This window comes from Pseudonaja textilis, chromosome 1 (genome assembly GCF_049901715.1).
Source record: "Pseudonaja textilis isolate UNSWEBS1 chromosome 1, rPseTex1.2, whole genome shotgun sequence".
NCBI lineage: Eukaryota > Metazoa > Chordata > Lepidosauria > Squamata > Elapidae > Pseudonaja > Pseudonaja textilis.
Window position 1 is genome coordinate 65,113,048 of NC_141990.1, and position 23,073 is coordinate 65,136,120.

Here is a 23,073-nt window from a genome sequence, read left to right on the forward strand (position 1 = left end):
TTTTGCATACATGATGCTCTGTGCTTAAAAAGTGTTTCAAACATTTTATTTGTATGATTACTTTTATTATGGATTTTTGTGATGAGGGTGGGTTGCTGTATACGTCATCTGATAGGACAGACTCATTCTCCAAGTGACAATGTAAATATTTTTAAGGTGCTACTGAAAACAGAATATTTGGCAACATGTAGGATTATTTGAGATCGTGAATCTGTTATAAATCCAAGGTTTAACATTACTTTTTCTGTTTTTTTTTCCTTTCTTTCCTGGTGTACCTCAGGACATTCATTTATTCAATCTTGCAAAGAGGCAGACCTTTCCCATTGAAGATTGTGTTTTTTAGCGCACTGTTCTGCTTCTATAATGGCTTCCTTCAAGGTTACTACATGGTTTATTGTGCTGAATACCCAGATGATTGGTGTAAAGACATACGATTTTTGTCAGGTATTGTCTATGATGGGTGATGGGTCATATGTCTGCTATCCTGTTCATCCAAACTCTGCCAACATGGGGAGGGGTGGAGGGCATAGTACCTGTGAAAATCTTAAGGCAGAAAAACAAAAGAAGAATTTTTTTTAAAAAATCCTCATAAAACTTGTTTTCCTACTACAATTTTATACTAATTGAACAAAGTTACCAAATAAATTCTGTACTCATGGTAATAATTATCAGAGGGGATTCTGATCACATTTCAGGCTACTATAGAAAGGGCTTTATCTCTTGAATGGAAGAAAGAAACGATGTTTAAAAGGAATTAGTACTTTTAAAATCTATGCTTGTGGATCCAATTACAGTTGGATATAGAACTAGCATTTTTCTGAGTTCACTACTCAGAATAATTTGCCCAAATATGTACCGTGTTAGGGAAAACAATAAACTTTCTAATGAACATTTTTAAATGTGGAAAGTTTTGCAAACTTATGCAGCAAGCCGACAAAGTGAACTTAAGATCTGAAAAATGAGAAATGTGAAACTGAGCAAAATAAAACAATTTTGCACACTCATACTATTGTTTTTGGGAGTATGTTTCTATCAGACATCTGCCCAACTCATTCTTTTATATTTGATACATTTGTAATGAAAAATTTATAGAATACTATGTGTGACTTTTATACATAATTTTGCTTTAACTTCTAAGCCACTTTAGAAAAAGTTAAAAACACCCTATTGAATGCTGAGAATAATCGTCCTGATGATCCTGTATAGCAGAGGTGAGGAACCAAGACTTTATGATGTGTGAACTTCAGCTCCCAGAATTCCTGAGTCAGCCATGCTGGGAGTCCACAAGTCATAAAAGGGCCATCGTTCTCCACCCCTGCTGTATAGGAATCTCCTTGGTCCCTCCCAACTAGGAGAGATCAAGTCATCCAGCCAGCACAGGGCTGAGAAATAAGCATGTTTTACCATTTTAATTGTCACAAGGCAAGCCTGAAGAAAGACTCTTCCATGGTCCTGATTGGAATTGCTCTTGAGATATCTCTTCTACATACTTTTCACAAAAAATAGGAAGTAGATTTTCTCAGTGGCAAACAATAAAGCCAGTGAAATATTTGTTTGAATAAAGTCTCTAAATCAAATACTTGTACTATCCAACTCATTTTTTTCTTTAGGTCTTTTATTGTTTTTGTCTGGCATGGGAATCAATATCCACAGTGATTTTCTTCTACGTCAGCTAAGAAAGCCTGGAGAGTTCACTTACAAAATTCCACAAGGTATATCATTTTCCTTCCAAACTTCATGTAAGGTAGGACAATTCTGAAAACCTTGTTTGCATCACAAGAGTCTATCCTTAGGGCATGATAAAGCAGACACTAGCTGGAAATGTGAAACCATTTAATTGGCCTTTTGTTCATTAACACAGTTAATGAGATTCCCTGAGAAAGTCTTGATCAAATGCCAGAATGAAGAGCTGGAAGAGATCACACTTACTTTGGGCCATCAGCCCTATTTCCCGCTGGTCACCATTTATTTAGCCTCTTTGGTGTGCCTAAAATGCAATGGAAATAGTTCTCTTACATTATGGGTGTCAAACTCGAGGCGTCAGGTTGCCCTCACGTGATGTTTCGTGATGTTTTTCCCATTCATGGAGCTGGGGTATTTTTATGTTGTACAAAATGTGGTGTCTGACAACATTTTAGTTAACAATATTGCTCAGAAGCAGGGAATAATATATATGTGGCTTGCACATGATGCATCTAACCTGTGGGCTGCCAGTTTGACACCTCTGTATTAAACAATGTGTATTGTCCAACCTTTCACATAAGCACTCAGTTATGGTACAATTCTTCAAGGGAGTCATAAACAAATAATAATAATAATAATAATAATAATAATAATAATAATAATAATAATAATAATAACCTGCTGTTTCTCAAGAGTATTTAAATGAATCTCTTCTATGCAGGAGGATTGTTTGCATATGTCTCAGGAGCAAATTTCTTTGGGGAAATCCTGGAATGGTTTGGATATGCTATAGCGACCTGGTCTCTACCGGCTTTAGCCTTTGCATTTTTTACACTCACCTGCGTTGGACCACGTGCTTATCATCACCATAGGTATTTTTATGCTGTACAAAATGTGGTGTCTGAGAACATTTTAGTTAACAATATTGCTCAGAAGCAGGAAATAATATATATGAGCTTTTCTATATCAAGCTGAAATAGTTCTATGAGTGAGATGGGAGTGCTATCTAAATTCAATATATAAATAAATAAGTAAACTAAAAGGCCAATTGATCAGAACTGTGAAAGCTTCAGAATAAGTGCTTCGGACCATTCCATGAATGTGATGCCTCTCTGCTGCTTATTAAAGCAACTCATCCTTTTGCTTTTCAGGCTTCTGCTTGTCTGAAAAAGGGTATTGTACCCTCAACTAAAGCAATTCTTAAAGCAGTTGCATTCCTTCTTTTAATTTTGCTCCCATTGATTTTATACTCTGTGCTTGTGCTCTTTTTCCTTTTCCAAACATACATTGTGTTGGTGTATACCAGAGGTCTCCAAACTTGGCAACTTTAAGACTTGAAATTCTAGACCTAGAAAACCTAGAACTACGCCGCCTTTGGTCCGATCTAAGTATAGTATATAAAATCATACACTGCAACATCCTACCTGTCAATGAATACTTCACTTCAACCATAACAATACAAGAGCAAACAACAGATACAAACTCAAGGTAAACCGCACCAAATTTGATTGCAGGAAATACGACTTCAGCAACAGAGTGGCCAATGTCTGGAATACTCTACCTGACTCTGTGGTTTCTTCCCCAAACCCCAAAAACTTTAACCTGTCTACTATTGACCTTTCCTAAGAGGTCTGGAGGGTGTGTGCATAAATGCACCAACGTGCCTACTGTCCCTGTCCTATTGTTTCTTTTATTTTTCTTATCTGTATCCATGTATTCATAACTATGTTTATCTTGTAAGCAATTGACAAACCAAACCAAATAAATAAATAAATAAATAAATAAACAAACAAATAAATAAATAAATCTCCCAGAATTCTGGGAGTCGAAGTCCACAAATCTTAAAGTTGCCAAGTTTGGGGACCCCTGGTGTATACGTTTGTTCTGGGAAACAGATTATGCACATTCTCCGCCACATCTCCGTTCTACCTTTATTGTATTGTAAACTGCCTTGATTCCACTTTTCACTAAAATTCCCTTCTCCCTCACAAATCTAACATTGTGTTATTAGCAAGAAATATGCAGTTATGCTTCAATCTATCTTGCTCAAATATTTGCCTCCCAGAATTGTCAAAATAGATAAAACAGTAAAAGATAAGTAAGAAGATGCCCATTTATTTGAAATATTAATACTCTGCCTTTGATCCAAATTGGCTCCAATGCACTAAAATTGACTCCAGTGCACTTTGATCCAAATTGATTCCAGTGCACTAAAATAATCTCCTGTGGGCACTTAAAAATGAGAAATGCAGCTGTGGTTTATAGTTCTGTTTGGATGGGCACTGTGACCCTGGGGAAATTCGTCTGTGATCCTTTCTTTTAGCAAATCTAAGTGTGAGCTGCCTACAGCACAAGGCACATGAGAACATATGTGTCTCTACGTGTTTTATTCTAGAAGCCAAACAGCAAGTCCATGGAAATGGGTGTCTTTCTAGATAGGAATTTTGTAGCTATCTTAGTTATTGTCAAACCACATAAGATAGTCAATGGATTTATCTAGTTGTGGCCTTCTACAAGTGGATTAGAAACTGCTGAAGCATCAGCTTTTTCCATTTACCCTTGTTTTCTTTTGTTTCCACACAGATCTGCTTCACTTGTGTAATTTATAGGACCTAGCACACAGCATGTCTATTGTCTTCTTGCTTTGGCCCTAAAACTTCAAATACTGAATTGTGTATGCCACTAGTCATACAAATATACACAATGTTTTCTGTAGGAGCCACACTGAATAGATAACTTAGAAAATTAAAATAAGAACTTTCTTTTCATGTTATCCTTAAAGCTGAGGATTTGGAAACATTCAACAAGGTCTTATAACTTTTTATTCTATTACTTAAGTTTTATTTAGCCAAGCATAAAAACCACGTAGAAAATACCTAGAAATACAGGTGGTCCTTAATTTACAATTTACCACCATTCATTTAATGACCATTTAAAGTTATAACAGCACCAAAAAAAGGTTTCTTATGGCCAGTTCCCACAGTTATAACTGTTGCAGCATCCCCTTAGTCATGTGATCAGACTTGGGATGCTTGGCGACTGGCATGTATTTACAATGGCTGGATCCTGAAGTTGTTATTCTCAACCTTTCTTGACAAGCAAAATCAATAGGGAAACCAGATTTGTTTGTGAATTGCCTAACACCCATAGTAACAATGGTTTTAAAATGGGCCATGACTCAGTTACACTGCCTTGCTTAGCAATAGAAATTTTGAGCTCCATTGTGCTCGTACATTGAGGACTACCGGTGGCGACTCTTCCACTGTTTTATTCTTGGACTTTTCTCATGATGTATAAATAATGCTGAATATAGATCTCTGACATTAACATCCAGTAATTTGTATAATGATAATCAACACTTACCAGCTAGTTGCTATTCAAAGCGAGCAGGAGTTCTCTACAAATAATATCAGTTGAAGTTTGACCCTGCTAGAAGACATCAAATGTTTGAATCTTGTCTTCCAGAAGTACTGAGTCTTTTCGAGTGGCTTACAAGTGAAAGGAAAATTATGTATAAAAGTAACATATAGTATAGTATTCTATAATTTTTTCATTACAAATTACTGAATGTATATAACAATTAAATAAGTGCAATTGTTATAAATAATTAAATAATTGTTTATAATAATTAAATAAGTCACAATTATAAGTGAATATAAAAGAGTGAGTTTTGACATCATCGGAATTGTTTCCATAGTGGCAGATGGTCCTTCGTTAGGGAGAAGGACATAAAGTTAACTTTTCATTTATCATTTAAATCACAGGTGTCATCATGGTGGCGTCACATGATGTATTGGGACTCCCCCCCCCCCCCTTGCTTAACTGGGAAGGGGCGAGGCCAGCACATAATGCATCCGGCCCCGGGCTGCGAGTTTGACACCTCTGATTTAAATGTTAACATTCTTTGAAACTTTGGATCCATTTATGACCCATTTTTGAAGAGCCATATACCAGAAGAGATTTGAGAAGTGAAAGTCTACCTTCTTAAAGCAGGTTTATAATTTAGGGTACATATCTGCATTTTCATGTTTGTGTATGTTTTCTTACAGGTTTTATCTGAAGACATTCACAGCCTATCCAAGATCAAGAAAAGTCTTGATTCCTTTTATATTTTGAAGAACAGTTATCAGAATGGATGGATGTTATGTGTTCTTTATTGTTTACATAAACATTATATTATTGTAAAGTATAATGTATTAAAGATTCTTGAATAATTTCATTTTATATAATAGAATCCTTTTGGCCCTTAAGAGCATGAAGAGTATTCAGCAACTAATGTTCTCCTACCTGCATTTCACAGGTTGGCAACTAGTGCTGCTTGTCTGGGAAACTGAACTGTTATCACTATCTACTTTTCACAGAAAGCAGTGAAAATTAAGAAACGTTCAGGTAAAGGGGGGAAGGGCTTGTTGTTAGCTGTAAGCCTATTGCTTTATTTCTGTGTTCTTTCTCATAAAGACAAAGAAAACATTCCATTAAAAAGTAATTCTCAGTTTCAAGATATATGAGTGCATCTTTTGGTATTTTTCAAATGAGTTATGGTTGTATACAATTATCATCAAAAATGAAATGTAAGCTGCTCAGTTATTGTAACAGGCAATTTAACAGGTGAAAGTGTTTTTTATAAGTGTGATCCATGAGCTGAATATGACATCAAATAAACATCATACCTTTTGCATGAAACAGAAAAAATATGCTTGTGAATTGTGGTTTTGATTATTAGAAAAAAATGGATAATAAAAAAGGGTGGTTGTAATAATAGAATAAGAATTAATATTGTACATGTATTTATATTTCCTGCAAAGAAAATTGGAAGCTTCTTTCTTTCTATCTTTCTTTACTTTAGCTTTTCTTTTTCTTTCTTTTTCTTTCTTTCTGTCTTCTGCTCTTTATTAGTTTTTATGTGCTTTGTAAAACTTTAAAATTATTTTTTTTAAAATTACACAGAGCATCCTATCACTTTACCTGTCAAATCAAGAAATAGGTATACACCTCCCATCTTCTTATCCAGATAGATATTTTGTGTTAAAAGCCTAATATCTGGTGACTGAACGGATTCATAGCACAGAAATGGTTCTTTATTGCCCTTTCTTGGTTTTCTTTTACTTTTCAATTTAGTCTGTAGCTCTCAAGTTTCTGAGTAGTTCCCACACATCCAGTTCTGACTTAGCTCAGTTTCAGAGTCCAGACAAGAAAGATTAACTGTTGCCACCAACCTGGCCAGCTAATAAATAGTCTCAAACTGCCAACAAAGAAAAAAACCCAGGAGCTGTTCAATGCTCCCAACAGCAAAATTTCTATGCTTCTCAAGAGACATCTAAATTTCTGTGTATATACGGTACCGCATACAACAGGTCTGGCTCCATAGATCAGTTGATTAAAAGGTAAGGAAGAGCAGAAATTGATCAATTTCCTCTTATAGTTCAAATGACAGAAAGACGAATATAAAGGTAGTCCTCATTTATCAACTGTGTGTTCAGTGACCAGCATTAGAACAACGCTGGGGAAGAAAAGAAAAAATAGCTTTACAGCCCATTTACAATCTTTGCAGCATCCCTCAATCGCATGATCACCATTACAGTCAGTAAGTATAATGTACTCCCTCTCCTCTGCCCAGAGTAAAAAGATTAGAGAGGGATTTCAAGAGAGTAAGCTGTTTGCTTTTCTATACAATGAAAGCAATCATGATCGCGTAGGCAACAGGAAAGGATCAAGCAAAGGAGAGATAATATAGAGAGAGAAGAATGGGATAAAATGAGGTACCATTAGCACACTTCAAATTTATGTTGTAAATGTGAATGACAAGAAGAAACATTTTATCGTATTTGGTGGATGTGTAACAAGGTTAGAAAATTCTGGATTCAGATACATACGCTAACTCAGAGGATTTTAAAGATTAATATACAATGGGAGACCAAAAGTTTTTCTTTGGGGATTGATGGTTTTTGATGATGAAGAGACATCCATAAGGTCAGTGCACTGGTAGTGTGTGTGTGTGTGTGCATATACACAGACACACACACACACGTGGGCACTCATGCAAACAGGAGCCAAAGGTATGAAACTAGTCTTGCCTCTTTCAAGCCAGAAAGTATAGCCATGGACATGTGATTTCCTACTTGGTGGGAAATGTGGGAGTGGATGAACCATGATGAAGTGTAAAGCTTTGTAGGAAGAAAAATCCAGTCCAGTTCCAGGAGAAAAACACTGGAAATAAAATGGAGACCGGCTGGTTGGAAAGAAGGTCTCTGTTTATTTGGATGCCAGAAACCTCTGTTTCTGGGGTGAATGTTTCTGCGGTGTCTGACAAAATGGCCGAGTGCATGGATCTTTATAAGGTTCTGCAGTTTTGTGATTGAGATGCTCCAGGGGTTGTGAGCCTTGTGTCTTTTACTATGTCAGTGGTAGTGGCTTAATCCTAGTATATTCTAAAGTTCATGTCCTGTCCATAGAATTTGGGTGGAGGAATGTAAATTCTTAATCGCATCAGCTCCAGCCTTAGGTATGAACTGTGGTTGAAAGTGTTTGTTTATGAATAGATTGGCCCAGTTTTTCTGAATGGATACAAATTATACATTCCTAAAGGTCAGCCTCTTCAAGCTTCTTAGTTTGAAGCTATTTTCTTATGGTGGGAAGACTGGGGCTGCTTCCTGCCTTTATTAAGATTTTTTTTTCTTTATTTCTCCTTTGGGGAAATTCTGCCTCTTAATATTCTCCAAAATATTTCATTCTTGGGAGGGATGGAGGCTTCCCACAGCTTACATGTGCTGCCATGACTTCCTAAATCTGTAGAGCTCCCTCCCGCATACTCCTTGACACTCCTCCTTCTGGGATGCGTCAGTTTTAAAGATTCTTTCATTTAACGTTTTTGCTTGCATAATGATCCCTGCTGGATAGTAATTGTATAGCAATTGTATTTCAAATCTGGAAGAATACATTGTGAAAACCTTTAGGAGAACTTAAAAAACAACCATGAGAAGTATCCAGAGATGCCTTAATATTAAGATAAAGTTTTTTTTTCCTTTGATTCACTTGATTTTTATTGCCACCACTATTGGCTGCATCCCTTCATGTTGATAGTGAGTGGTCAGAAGCCAATAGAATATTACATTACACAAGATATGAGATTTACAAGCATTACAACAATATCAGGGCAATACATTTTTAGATGATATCATGTTTAAGAATATAAGCTTTTGAATTCACCAGAACTATTTGTCTGCTAAGCAGAGGAGGACTAGCACAGAGGGCAGATGTTTGAGCTAAAAATCCACATGGTATTCAGAAAAAGCAAACATCAAGTATCGTATGAACTGGTTTGGGCAGAATGGGGTGCAGTCTCTGTAGAAATTCTATTATACAATTTTATTTATTGTACTTATACACCAAATCTTGCATCACACCATGGTTTACACAAAATAAAAATATAAAAGCCACACTACAATTAAACAAGAGAATAAAGCTTACATGATTCAAGACTTGAATATCTATAGAATTGCATTCTCCCAATAACATCTGGCAGGGGTGGGCTGTTTGTATGTTATTTGTATTAAAGAAACATGCCTATGCAGGAGCCACCACTTCTCCATTGGTATCAAGTGTTCAAAGGATATCATATCTCCTGATTTTTCAGTAATCTGATGACGACTCGATTATACTCCAATATGCCTTGTGGACAGGATTGTTGGAATACAATTCCTCCAAAAAATGCATGTTGGTTCCTCTTTTTCCTATGGCTAGCAAACTACTTAGGATTGGTCAGTTAGAATGCAAACAAACAAACAAACAAACAAACAAATAAATCCAACCAATAGTTAAAATAATCAATCAGTTCAATAGTTATCATAGGAACCCACATCAAACATGGGCAATATTAACTTTTGATAATTCTGAGAGGAAAAGTCTATTTTAACAGCTGTGTGGGAAAATGCCAAGATTTGTACCAATCTAATATCTGCAAAGAATTTATTCTATGGAGCAGAGGTCCCTACCAGGAGTAATGGCAATTGAGGAGTGTCTTTTACTTCATGAACCTAGGGGATCTCAAAATGTCAAAGTACACAATACAGGAAATGGAAATATATTAAAATTAAGATGGATATAACATCTTTTTGCATTCAAGCGGCTATAAATTAAACTTGACATAATTTCTAAGACAAGAAATATGTGTATACATACTTTAATATAATATTCATTGGCTCTCCTGGTTCAGTATAGTTGAATTTACTTGCCCTACCTTCCTAGATAATGCATTTGTCATTATCAAGTTGTCATTTATTTTTATTTTTCAGTTTTGTCCATGCATCTGATTTTAGAGACTGAAACTGCAAAACAGTGCAAAGACAGCCTAAGAGTGTAACACTGATGTTTGCGCCTCTGGCCAGACCGGTGGGTCAAAGACCCATTATAAGAATAGCGCTCACTCCAAGAATCACATACTGACAATACAGACAGCATTTATTACGTTACTATCCTGGGTGTGAGACCGAAAAAACATTATTTTCCTACAGAGAGGATTCAGTCCGAAGAAAGGAGAGTTGCTTTCCCCAGTCAGTCATATGCTTTTCTTTACTTTTCTGCCTCCTTTGGGCACAATTGAATTCATTGGATCTTTGTTTGTTGTTGTTACTGCTGTTGTTGTTGTTGTCGTTTATGGGTAAGACCTGCCAGCAGCAGATCGACCACTATTCCCTTTTGAAATTTGTATGTTGTTGTTTTGGTAAATCGCCCTGCCGTGGCCTGGCCAAAGCGCGTTCAAACTTCGAAACAACGCATGCCGGGAATTGTAGTTTTGTGGAAACTGCATCCGAGGACTTCCTACGGTGTCCTCTCTAGAACATCCACTTAAACCAACCGCAAGAGAACAGGGATTTGAAAATTCCCGCGACGGCTGTGATTTGCTCTCGCGAGACCTCGTCCCTCCACCGTCGGGCCCTCCTCCTCCTCCTCTTCCTGCAGCCGGTGAGTGATCGGGTGGGGGCGGGGGGGGGAAGAAAGAGGAGGTTGCTGCGTAGGCAGAGAGCGGGCGAGCGCGGTGACGGGCGGCTTGAGTAGGCCTGGCCCAGGGAGCCCGCCAGCTTTCTTTAAAACGGCCGCGGCGGAAGCGCGAGAGATGCTGCTCTTCTGAGTGTGATAACGCGAGCGGCGCAGCCCAGGCGGCAACCCCCGCCTCCGAAGCAGGTACGGGGGCGGGGGGAACAAGACGCTTGGCCGAAGAGCGAAGGGCTGGGCTACCGGCTCGGTTCGGCAAGCGGGGCTTCCCTAACTAGGCCTCGTTCGGCGGGGAAGAGGAGGGCCGTCGTCGGGCTTGTTATGTAACCAGCCGTTGGAGACACCGGGGGGGGGGGAGATCCGGGGCTCCCCTCGTTGCGTTGCAGCTTCGGAACCCGGCCAGGCTGAGCGGGAGGGTCAGGGGGCGGCCTTCCCCTTCCAGCCCCGCCGCTCCGGCCTCCTCGCTATCGCCAGGCGCCGGGAGAGCCGCTCTGGCCGGGTCGAGCGGGTCCTTGCCTGGCGGCAGTTTCAGACCTGAGTGGGGGAGGAGGCAGAGGAGGAGGAGGAGAAAAAACGTGCTTCGCGCTATCTACCGGACTGAAGGAAGGCGAGGTCGGCGTGCTCTCTCCTGAGGGCCTGCCCCGGTGCCTCTGATCTACTTTAGCGAAGGCAGCCTTTGGGATTTTGTTCGCGGGCCCTCGTTCCTGGCCATGAGTCTCTCTCTTCTTGGAGGCGTAATCGCTAAAACGAGATGAAACAGCCATGGTGCTTTTTTGTTTTTAAGAATCCGTCGGATCATAGGCCTGGCCTGGACTTCCTACTGCTTGGACAGTCTGGTTGGTTTTGTGACTGCGGAGGAGGCTGGGGTTGATTTAATCGCATTTCTTTCAACAAGTGTGCAAGTTATTTCTCGAAACCAACCAGACTCTTCCGATTACAGGGCCCAGTGTGTAATACTTGGTGTTTAATTGTGACTTCACCTGATAAGAATAAGGCAGCGATCATGAAATGCTGCCCAGCGACTTTATAGAATTTGAACTGACAAGATGCTTCAAGGCTTTGGGTGGCAGGTGACATTTTAAAATCTCCCCTCCCCCAATTGCAAATTTTGTAAGAACAAAGTTATCCTAAAAGTAACAAGACTGAGCTGTTTTGTGCATTTGAAAATATCCCTATCCCTGAAGTGTGAAACCTGCTTAGACCTGACAGCTAGGTAGGAAGATATAGATATAAATAAGCTAGATATAAACAAGAGTGAGCTGTTAATGCATCTGTGTTTTAACATGTGGACAATTTTCAGGATTACATTTGAATTTGACCTGCCTTTCCAGAGTCAAAGTAATTAACAAACATGAAGACTATTGTCAGTGTATGCTTTAGGAATGACAGGAAAGGAAAAGTATGCCTTAATTAGAGGAAATAGTCACAAAATATATTGGAGTATCTGATTTCCAACTGATTCATAAATGTTGTAAAATGTACAAAATATTTCATAGATAATCAAATTGTTGACATGTCAGCAGCCTTTGCCTTGAAGTTAATCTATATCCAGAGACTGCTGCATAGTTGGCTGTTCTAGATTAGGAATGTTGAACACATGAAAACTGGGTTCCCCTGTGAAGAGATTATTTTTTTAAGTGATCTCAAAAGCTAAACACATTATCTGAACACACATAGCATATACCTTGTGGTAATAAGAGCTGCACAATGTATTTTTCTTCTTATTGGCATGCTGAATTGGTATTTGATGACCCTGTTTAAAGTGAGGTGGGAGGGAGGGCAAAATAATCATCTGCAGCAGTGGTCCCCAGCCTTTTTTGTACCAGGGACCAGTTTCACTCAGAAACACTTTCAAGGACCGGGTAGGGGCATGAAGGTTCCAATAACAGTAAATAAATAAGCGATGAACTCGTAACTTACCCTTTCCCCCAAAAACTCTCCAGTGAACTCTGTTTCTGGCTCATTTTGCGAGGGCTAGCTTGCATTCCTGATGCAGGATAAATATGCGCCAAAGAGTCAAGCGCGGAAGTTAGGCAAGGGTGGAAGTGGTTGTCTTTCAAAATAAGACACCCGGAAGCAAAAACATATTTTAATATATATTTTAATCACAATTATTCATTCTTTGCGGCCCGGTACAAAATGATCCATGGACCGGTACCAGTCCGGGGCCCGGTGGTTGGGGACCCCTGATCTGCAGGATACTGTTAAGGATTATCTGAAGTATGTGGCAGATAAAATCATTCAAAACTGGGAGAAGACTACCTTATCCAGAAGCATCAATGGAAAATCCCAGATTCAAGCAATCCCATAACCCATAGCTACTTGATTTGATTAGGGTTGAGCCTAACCCTAATATTTGATCCTTCCCAACCTTGACAGAGTTACCTGGTTGGCTTTCAGTAAATATGTAAAATTCCATGTCAACAGCATATTGAATATACCTAATGCCAGCAAAACTCTTTTAACCAGCATGCCCTTGCTCTTAACCATTTGAGCTAGTCCAGAAGAATACTATGATCAGTTGTATTGAATATCACAGAAAAAAGGAGGACCAGTGTGGATGCATTCCCTCCAATCAGAGATTACTCAAAAGTGATTTTAATGCCACCTCAGTGCTATGCGCAGGCTTGAAACTCCTGGAAGAACACCAAGATAATCTATTTCTCCTAGAGAAGGGGTGAAAAACTTGGGCCCGCAGTCTAGAGGCATCATGCATGACCATGACCACGCCTGGTTTAGTGAAGGGGAAAAAAGTAGCGATAGGTCATGTAACGATACAAGTTTGACAGCCCTGCTCTAGAGCCCTCTTAAGCTGCAACTTGATCATCATTTCTGCAACTTTCCCTTCAAAATAAAGGTTGAAAACAGATGGAAATTATCCAACATCATTGGGTACAGAAATAGTTTCTTGAGTACAGTCCACCCCATCACTGAAGAATGAATTTTGGATGAAACCAAAAAGTATTTCCTGACTCAGGACTTAGCCAACTAGAAAGGACCTAATTCGGGCAACCATGCTCTCAGCTTCGGAAGCCCAATCCATATCCTTGGGACCAACAAGCTCCAATTATTTCCACGGCTCTTTTGTCTCCAGTTCTTTTGGCTGTCCCACAAAAACAGATAAGGTTGATTTGTTAAAGATCACTTATATTGGATGCACCTTCTGATAGGACCCAGGAGAGCATACTTTCTATTCCGCTGTTTCTGTCATAAGAGACAAATGGCCTATCCTTGCTTGCCTTTACAAGGTGCTGAATTCCTGATTCTTTCTCCCAGCATTGCAATGGTGCAATATATTTTAATTGCTATTTTTGTTGATGATTTAGTTGATTGTTAGCCACACATTTGCATGGGATGTGAATGGAAATAAATAAATTGTAAACTGAATTGCCTTCCTTGTCATGAATAAAAATTCCTCTTGCAAATGTTCTAAAATAACTAGATTTATTGTTAAATGTAGAACCCAATAACCCAGTATTTTTACATTCTGATACCATGTTTCCCTGAAAATAAGACCCAGTCTTACATTTTTGCTACCAAAAAGACAGCAGGTCTTAATTTGGGGGGGGGGGGGTTGTCTTCCACTGACTCACCTTGTGGTGGTGGCACCAACAGCCCCACCCAGCAGGAGTCCATTGCTGGGCCACTTCTGCGGCCACTTGTTGCTGCTTGCGCATGTCACTCCCTGCCTCTTTTTCACTGTCAGAGACCTTTCTGGAAGGCCTCTGACAGCAGCAGAGAAATGAGATCCAGAATGATGCATGCGGTGCCCTTGACCTCCACTTTACCATCAGAGGCCCTTCAGGAAAGGCCTCTGTAGCCAATAGCGGAGCTAAACTAAGGCTTGCTTTCAGGGTAGGTCATATTTTCAGGGAAACAGTAAACTAAATCAAGACAAAACAACTATCACAAAGTATCATTATAAAAATGTTTTGTGGTCTTTGAAGAAAATGTATTTAAGGCTTAAGGAAAGCAGTATAGTTATAAAATTCACTGAAGGAATAAATAGACAATTTTATTATCTTTTATTGTGTATAAAACATGTAATTTACAATTTCTTTTCCACTGTTACGTATTCTAGCTTCCTGTAAGCGCAATATATTGCAGCTTAGAAACTATTTTTAGATATTATAATGTTGAACAAACAAGATCTAAAATAGTATGTAGAACATACTAGTATTGTTTTTAGCACTGATCTTGTTATCAGCAGCATTTCTCCAAAATAAAGTCATTTAAAAAAATTAAGCACATGATTTTTTCTTCTTCTACAAATAATCTAGATGCTGACTACAAAAACCTTTAAAGGAAATAAATCTAGAAATGATAATTGGGCTATCCCAAATGGTCTAGGCAGTTTTTGGCATTCCATGAAGCTGATAACAAAGACCTCCTTAACTTCAGTGATGGTGAATTAAGGACATAGATCCCATAGCTTAATCCAGTAAAAGCATAGCCAGTTGAGGGCATTCTACCAAGTAAACAGTTAAAGCAAGCTCAAAAGTATAAGTATAATTTATAAAGACGTAATACTGTATACTTTAAAGCTAGATTTTAATATTTTTATTACTTTGTAAAGATATATTTTCCTACAAGTGTTTAGTTCCATAGTGGATCTATTAACAATTATAGTTTGACTTATTGAAAATTATTGTTCATGGAATGATATCAAACATTTTGCAGACTTAAACCATGTTCCCGAGTCTTCATTAATTTGCTTTTTGCAAATTTCTTAAAACTGATTTAAACTAAATAAACAAAACTCTTGTCATATTGCTAAGGTTTGCATTTTAAAATTTAAAATAATATAATAAAGGGCTATATATTTCTATAGAAACATTTTCTATGGATTTTTTTAGTAAAAGAGCAGGTATTTGAAGTACAATAATATAGTCACTTTTGCTATTATCTCATTTCACTGTTCAGGATAGTATCACAAAATCTGAAGTTTAAATATATATGCTTTTCATCTTTGAAAAGTACATTGATATTATGTAAATTAACCTAAAACAGATTCAGTTGTTAATAATCTTCCCCTCCCTTAGCCAACTAAATCATAATTCTTCATTGCCATTGGTGTGATAATTCATAGAAAAAATGGACAACAACTGGCACACATATGTCTCTTGTTAAGGTCCAGCATTTGCCTTCACCTTGACTTGAAATATATAGCACTCTTACGCTACTTGCCTATAAGAGTGCTAATGATAAATTGTGGAACCTGGCCAGGTGATTTTAGTGCTGGCCCTGCCTGTCCTGAGCTCATTGGGCAATGTCAGATATTAATAAAAGGATATTTGTAGCTGAGGGTTGACGTGAAGGGTCCTTAGCGCTCTCTGAGTTTGCTTGTTTTCTTGCAGACGTTTCATTACCCAAAGTAGGTAACATCATCAGTACTGCACTGATGTTACCTACTTTACCCACTGATTTTACTGCACTCATGTTACCTACTTTAGGTAATGAAACGTCTGCAAGAAAACAAGCAAACTCAGAGTACCAAGGCTCCTTCTTGTCAGATATAATTTGTAAGCATGTGACTGATTCTTTTATCTAGTAGCCTCCACTGACTTATGCATGTTGATATACCGCTGCCTTATCAGTAACATCTGAGCCCTACACACAATGATTGTACTTACCTTGTCTGCTGAGTGAATCAAATCTAGCTCCTGGGCATAGAGCAGCACCCAACAGTGCTTAGGTGTATACTGAACACAAACCTCCCCTCAGTATTAGTATGAAGGGAGGAAAAATTTAAGGTCTTCGATAAAGTAGTCATTTGTGTAAGAGGCCTTCTCTACTTCATTGATACGCAATGCTTACTGCCTGCTGAAGGTAGGAAAGAATTGTTTTCTATCCTTCCCCCTGCTAAGTCAGGCCTCAGGGAGACAGTATAACATGGCTGTTCAATATTGTCTGACATAGTCCAATTTTACATTCTAGAACTGCAGTATTCCTGGTTCCTCCAACTCTTTAACCTCAGCAGCCTTAAACTGAAATTCAGAAAAGGAGCAGTTCTACTTCCTAATCATCCTCTGATTTGTTAAGAGAGAGAGGGTGAGGTGAGAAAGCAATCAACACCTCCACCTGCACTTTGGCAGGGAATTTAGGAAAAAAGATGCCCCTGCAATTACCCAGACCGTAACCCTAGCACCATTTATTTAGTTGTCATTTGCACCTGTCAGAATTGCTGGAAGTTTGTTTTTATTTAATGCAAGAGATAGAGTAAGGGGGAAGGAAACAAACAGAAAATTCAGCTCTTTTTTCCCTTTTAGCCTTATTAGTCATATACTCTTTAAAAATTCAAAAAACTTAAAAGAAAATAATTAAAATTAAAGAGACTTAAAAGAAATTAATTAAAATCTGGATTTCTTTTAGCATGCTATACCCCAGCCTTGGTCATATATTTTATAGTACAGTATTTGTAATTATTTGCTGGCACTAACTGCTTACTTGAATAAACTTCCCATTGCATTTTTTATAGTGAAACATGCGAGACCTAACTGCTCATGTAACCAGCTGTCTACTGCAGTTTCCAGATGTGACAATACAAGCACTTGGAGAAGATGAGATAACACTAGATTGTGTACTTTCTGGGAAATTCACAGGAGGTAAACATTTGAGCCTACATTTCTTAATTATTAAAACTACAAAAGATTATTGTGATATGCATGATTAAATATTTCCGTGAGGGCAAAGAAAAATGGGGTAGAGAAGTAAATTGCATGAATCTACAATTTAGTATAGGAAGGACTTTTCTTGAATCAGTACTTCTATTGTTGGACATACTGCCTTTTATATTTCTTTAAATGCAAAATCTGATTGTAGAACTACAGCGGGTTTATCTGTATAGAAGATAAAATTTATTATAAGTCCAGTGTTAGATAATCCATATTGGCTTAAATGTAGCCCAATTCTAAAGTTTAGTCAAATGTTAATAGCTTTAAAATAGCTTTGGATTCTTATTCTTTTTTACTGTGTAACAGTTTCAGTTTTCAAAGTGTTTGTTCATAATTGGTTGTCCTTTTATAAATTCAAAACTTCAACGAACTGTTGAAAGTGTGCTAATATATCATTGCTGTATTTTTTACCCTGTAGATATCTTTGATTTAAATATCCAGTAGCAAGTACATGCCTTATTAACACGAAGGGAAGTTTTAAAAATTAACCTTACTCATTATATTTGCTCCATCATATTTCTTGAATAAAGTTTTGCTTTCAATGGGAGCAGCATTATCCATATACATTTCTGGTGATTTGATTCTCAGGAATTAATACGAAATTCATAAATTATCTTGAATTATATGGCATAAGCCATTTTTGTCTTAGATATATAGTATATGATCTGACCTCTAAGTTTTTAAAAAATGCATTGGAGACAAGTTAAAAATGCATGCTATTACTCAGCACTAGATGCAATATAATCCTGAAGCAATGTCTCCATTCTCCAAGCAATAAGTGCTTTGTTTGCTAAGCCTTTGCTACAGTTGTCTTGATCTGAGTTCATTCTTCTCTTGGACTTAATCCTGTTACCAATAGAAGGCTGAATCATTGTTCCACTGGAAAATATTTTGCCACTCTGTACTCATCCTTGCATTTGCTTAAACAGGTATCATAAACAGGTATCGTATTTAGGAATTAGCATTTTTTGTGTGAAACACCATAGTTTTTAGGAAGTGTTCTCATTTGTAAATAATTTAAAAATGTAAGGCATAAGCATGCTGCTGCAGATTGCAGTATATAATTTTTTTCTGAACTCATCAATTAAATTTACTGGGCTATTTAGTCTAGAGCAGAGGTCGCCAACCTTTTGGACCTCAGGGACCACCAAACTCATAATTTTAAAACCTGCAGACCACTAATATGAATTTTGACTGATGGTGGCTTGCTGATGTTGGTGGGAAAGTTGGTCCCATATTCCAAAGCTGCAGTAGTCACAAGACTGGCCCTTTGGTCATCCCAGAGCTCCTCTGGGATGACCAAAGGGCCAGTCCTGTGACTACTACAGCTCTGGAATATGGGACCAACTTTCCCACCAATGTCAGCAAGCCACCCGGGGCAGATTTCCCTCCCCCGCCATTGGTCTTACCTTCTACCGTAGTTCCGGCTCACATAGTTCTACTCAAGGTCAGGTTTGTGCTTGGCTGAAAGGTGGGGGTCAGCAGGTGGGTGGGCCACGTGGGCAGTGCAGCCTTGTGTTCCTGTGCAGCCTGGATTAATTGCTTTGGGGGGTGCTTTGGGGGTGACATTTCTCTGCAGACCGCCAAAATTTTCTCGTTGACCACCAGTGGTCCGCAGCCCACTGGGTGGCAACTACTGGTCTAGAGTGTGCTTCAAATGGTATGTGACTAAGATATGGAATTAATAAATCCTAGTGCCTGATGCAAGACTTTCCCTCCAGTGTTTCTCCAATTGTTCTATTCTTCAGAGATAAGATTTCCTCTTATATATATTTCTTCTCTTCTAGGTCGAAGTGGGTTGGCTTGCCTTGCATGTGGACCACAACTTGAAATTGTAAGCCCGATCACAGGAGAACGACTGTCAGCATATCGTTTTAATGGAGTGAATGAACAGCTACCCACTATTCTTGCAGTGAAAGAGTTTTCCTGGCAGAAAAGAAATGGACTGTTAATTGGTTTGGAAGAAACAGAAGGAAGTGTTCTGTGTTTGTATGATCTTGGAATATCCAGAGTGGTTAAAGCAGTTGTTCTTCCTGGAAGGGTATATGCATTATTTCTTAATTTAAAAAATAAGTTGTTTGTCCTGAGCTCCAGCTATTGTTTCTGCTTTAATGCTTGCTCTTACAGCAGTTTTAATTCTCATAAGTATTAGTTGTGACCTTTAAAAATTATAACCACATCTTTTTATATTTCAAATTTATAATGTAAATTAATCAGTGTTGCATTCTGTAGTATAAGATGGTCTTAATTATTAGAGTTATATTATTTTTTATATATTAGAATTATTAGAATTCTGCTGAATTCTGGAAGAGGATACTAAGCAGGCTGAGCTGCTAGTGAATGTGGAAATAAACTCTTTATGAACAGTAAAGGATTTTTATGTAATATAAAAGAAGAGATAAAGAGAAACAAAAATTCACATATTTGTCTTCTCGTCTATGAAAGAACTTTTTATCATTTTGCCACAACTAAATTTATACTTTAGTCAGGGTAAAATAAAACAATAATGTGGTTAAAGTTACCCTTTAGTTTTACTTTCTACCTTATTTGTTTCAAATGTATTGCCAAATGCATGTGTATTTGCACAGATTATAATAAGCAACGATGCTTGGTTTTTGTTGTTCTTTTTTATCTTGGGCAGCTTCTGATTGCAGTAGCATGGCTGATCTGATGTTTAGAATTGGCCAAAATTAGAAGTAGGAATAGTCCTTTCTTTAGGAATATCTGTGCTGTTTTTTTGAGAACAGCCTGACTCTCAGGAATAACATTTTAAGAATTCAGTGAGAACTGTGCAGATAGTTCTCTGTCTGGCTTTTGGTGTAGATGCAGCCAATATACTGCTACTTTATTTATTTATTTGTTTATTTTAAATAATATATGCTGATAATCAGAAAGCACTTCTGATTTTTTCCAGTTTTCTTTGCCCTTTTTACTTAGATATGAATATAAAACAAATATTGAATTTGATTAGAATTGTCTTCTTGTCTTATATTATTTAAAATCAGAAATAAAGTGTGATGATTTAGTAGGTCCTCTACACTTCAGTTTTTACTCTTAAAATGCTAAAGGTGTGGATGAGGTCAGCAAAAGAGTGACAAATCTATAATTTATGTTTTAGATAAGAAAATAAATTATAATATGTAATATTAGAAAGCAGTGTATGCAGAAGTATCCTAACGTAAAATGTTTTGTGAGAAAGCAAACACAATCCTTAAGGGGAGTTCAGTATTCCAGTATCTGAAAAAATAATTGACAAAAGGGATGAATCTGGCTGTTCAAATTCAAACAGGGTTTGGATGGCATTATATGAAGAGTATTTTTTTTCAATGAACATTTGTGTTCTGTTTAGGAAGCTTAGTGATTACTTTTGGCAATGCGTTGAATCTTATTTATTTTATATTTAAGTTAGGATATTCGAAGCAAATTTATTTGCTGCTTGTCATCCTGGAAAAATTATATTGCATGATTTATAATTCTGAGGATAAATGAATGGTTTTCTTATGATCACTTAAATAAATGATAGATGAAAGGCTTCTATGTAACTATTTTGGAACAATAATCAATGTGTGTCAAATATATGAAAAATTAATGAACATTTGTAATAACTTGGTGGCCATGTAACAAAATTGCACTCATTGCATTTAAAGAGGAATTGATTGTATCAGTATTAGTACTTAACCAAAATAGTTTTTCTGAATTACTATATTAAACTGAATGTGGTAGCTGTATTTGGATATTTTGACTGGATTTCAATAATTCAAAAATCACAGTTATAAATTCCAAGGTGACATTGACTGGTTTATATGTTTATCCTATAGGTTGTCCAATTCCTTAACTAATATTACACTTTTTTAGGTCACTGCTATTGAACCAATTATAAACCATGGAGGTGCCAGCTTGACAACTCAGCACTTGCATCAGTGTCTCAGATGGCTATTTGGTGTGGCTGTGGTGGTTACTGATGTTGGTCATGTCCTCTTGATAGATCTTTGCTTGGATGACTTATCATGTAACCAGAATGAAATAGAAGCTTCTGGTAAATGACATTCCTTTTCATCTGTAATACTGATTTCTAGAGGATTCAAGTTTTCTACATTATATGGGGGTATAATTTATAAAATTAAACTCATAATACTAATTGAAATTCTCATCACTGATCTTTGGGAAGATGGCTGCGGTTGGTCTATTAACCCATAATATGTATATTTGATTAAGATACAGAAATACAAATTGACAGCAGCCGGAGAAGATAAAATAGAACAATATTTTTTTCTGTAGTAATTCACTGAACTAGAAATACTGGGCTTTCAGATTTATCTGCAATAGAGTAGTGATGTAGATTATAGATATGATGTACCTCTAACCTGCTATGGTATTAAATCATATGGAAATGGGCTAGGAACAAATACTTAGAAATGTAGAAACTTTCGTTTGACTATCTGTTAATTCCTACAGCTTCTGAATATCTTGCCTCACCAGCCTACATTTGGGTGAAGTGACTGAATCCATATATGGATTTATTAAATAGAAAACTGCTAATATTATGGACCAGAATCTGGAGTGCTCATGTTTTTTCTCACATGCCCAAAATAATGTCCAAAAGGCAAAGCACTCTTATTTGCTTTATTATGAACATCCGGATTGTGATATGTATTGGTATAAAAATATGAAACTATGTTGATTTCTGTAGTCATTTTTTCAGGACCTTCCACGTTCAGGAAATTTTAAAATCAACTAAAAATGAAAGCAACTGTTAATTTGGATTTGTAATAAAATCAGGATATGTTTTTAATGAAACGAACACACATTTATTGATGTATTCATTTTTAGCTCTTTGGCACTGGAGGCATTAAATTGTCCCCAAGAAATAGTCTAGTGTGTACATGTCATTAGTGGGGGGGAAAGAACAATGAAACAAGCTATTGGAAAGCTCTAGTAAGCCTCAACAGATTATTGAAAAATTAGATGCAGAAGAAAAACGTAACAGTGAAGTTATCATTTCAAAGCTTTATTTAGGTTAAATATTGGATTGTGCAGGTATTTAATCGGATTATCTATAATGTTAACAAAATCACATGTCTGCATTTCCTCTTAATTTTTTTGAGAAAGGAATGAACTAATGAATGCACACAGTTCAAGAATAGTTATGGAGTCCTTGGTACTCTCTGAGCTTGTTTGATTGCAGACATTTTATTACTGGACTAGATAACATCATGATGATGTTATCTGGACAGGTAATAAAACATCTGCAAGCAAACAGTCAAGCTCAGAGAGCATCAAGAGCTTAATAGTTCAACCATGAGGTACAATTCTCTTTTATTGATTCAAAATAGTTAAAATGAACAAAACCAATCTGTATCATTAGTCTTACTTAATTATGTGCGTAAGCTACTTTATTCTGTGAGCAGTTTCTTTAAATAAGCACTTTTAAATAAGGCAATAAGAATTTGTTATATACTGCCATATATACAGATCTAGAAGTTATCACTGGAATCCCTTCTGAAATCCCACAAGTAAGGGAAGCTGTAACAAGGAAAGGCCGACATCTCTGTTTCCAGTTATTGAACCCATCAGGAACTGCTGTGACAACTCTCTCCTATATACAGAGAAGCAACCAGTTAGTTGTGGGATTTTCTGATGGCTATGTTTCACTGTGGAATATGAAAAGCTTGAAGAAAGAGTAAGTGTATGAAAAGTGGTATGTTATTTAATGAAATAAATTGAA

General features: G+C 37.2%; 2 protein-coding genes across 7 annotated transcripts in view; both read left to right on the forward strand.

Annotated features, from left to right (window-relative positions):
- The window catches only part of SRD5A2 (steroid 5 alpha-reductase 2), a 31,350-nt gene extending 25,164 nt beyond the window's left edge, over positions 1-6,186 (forward strand). The window contains exons 2-5 of the mRNA XM_026695355.2: positions 281-444; positions 1,611-1,712; positions 2,405-2,555; positions 5,733-6,186. Coding sequence (XP_026551140.1) covers positions 281-444; positions 1,611-1,712; positions 2,405-2,555; positions 5,733-5,799 — 484 coding nt within the window. The 3' untranslated portion in view covers positions 5,800-6,186. The remainder of the gene's footprint in view (positions 1-280; positions 445-1,610; positions 1,713-2,404; positions 2,556-5,732) is intronic.
- Positions 6,187-10,214: 4,028 nt separating this feature from the next.
- AHCTF1 (AT-hook containing transcription factor 1) overlaps positions 10,215-23,073 on the forward strand; it is a 49,857-nt gene continuing 36,998 nt past the window's right edge. For 4 of the 6 annotated variants that reach the window (XM_087936630.1, XM_087936654.1, XM_026695447.2 and 1 more), the window contains exons 1-5: positions 10,638-10,863; positions 17,153-17,279; positions 19,136-19,389; positions 21,204-21,384; positions 22,821-23,028. In XM_087936630.1, coding sequence (XP_087792756.1) covers positions 17,159-17,279; positions 19,136-19,389; positions 21,204-21,384; positions 22,821-23,028 — 764 coding nt within the window. In that variant the 5' untranslated portion in view covers positions 10,638-10,863; positions 17,153-17,158. Of the gene's footprint in view, positions 10,233-10,637; positions 10,864-16,712; positions 16,731-17,152; positions 17,280-19,135; positions 19,390-21,203; positions 21,385-22,820; positions 23,029-23,073 lie in introns of those variants that run through there. The other 2 variants (XM_087936634.1, XM_087936642.1) reach the window with 2 other exon arrangements.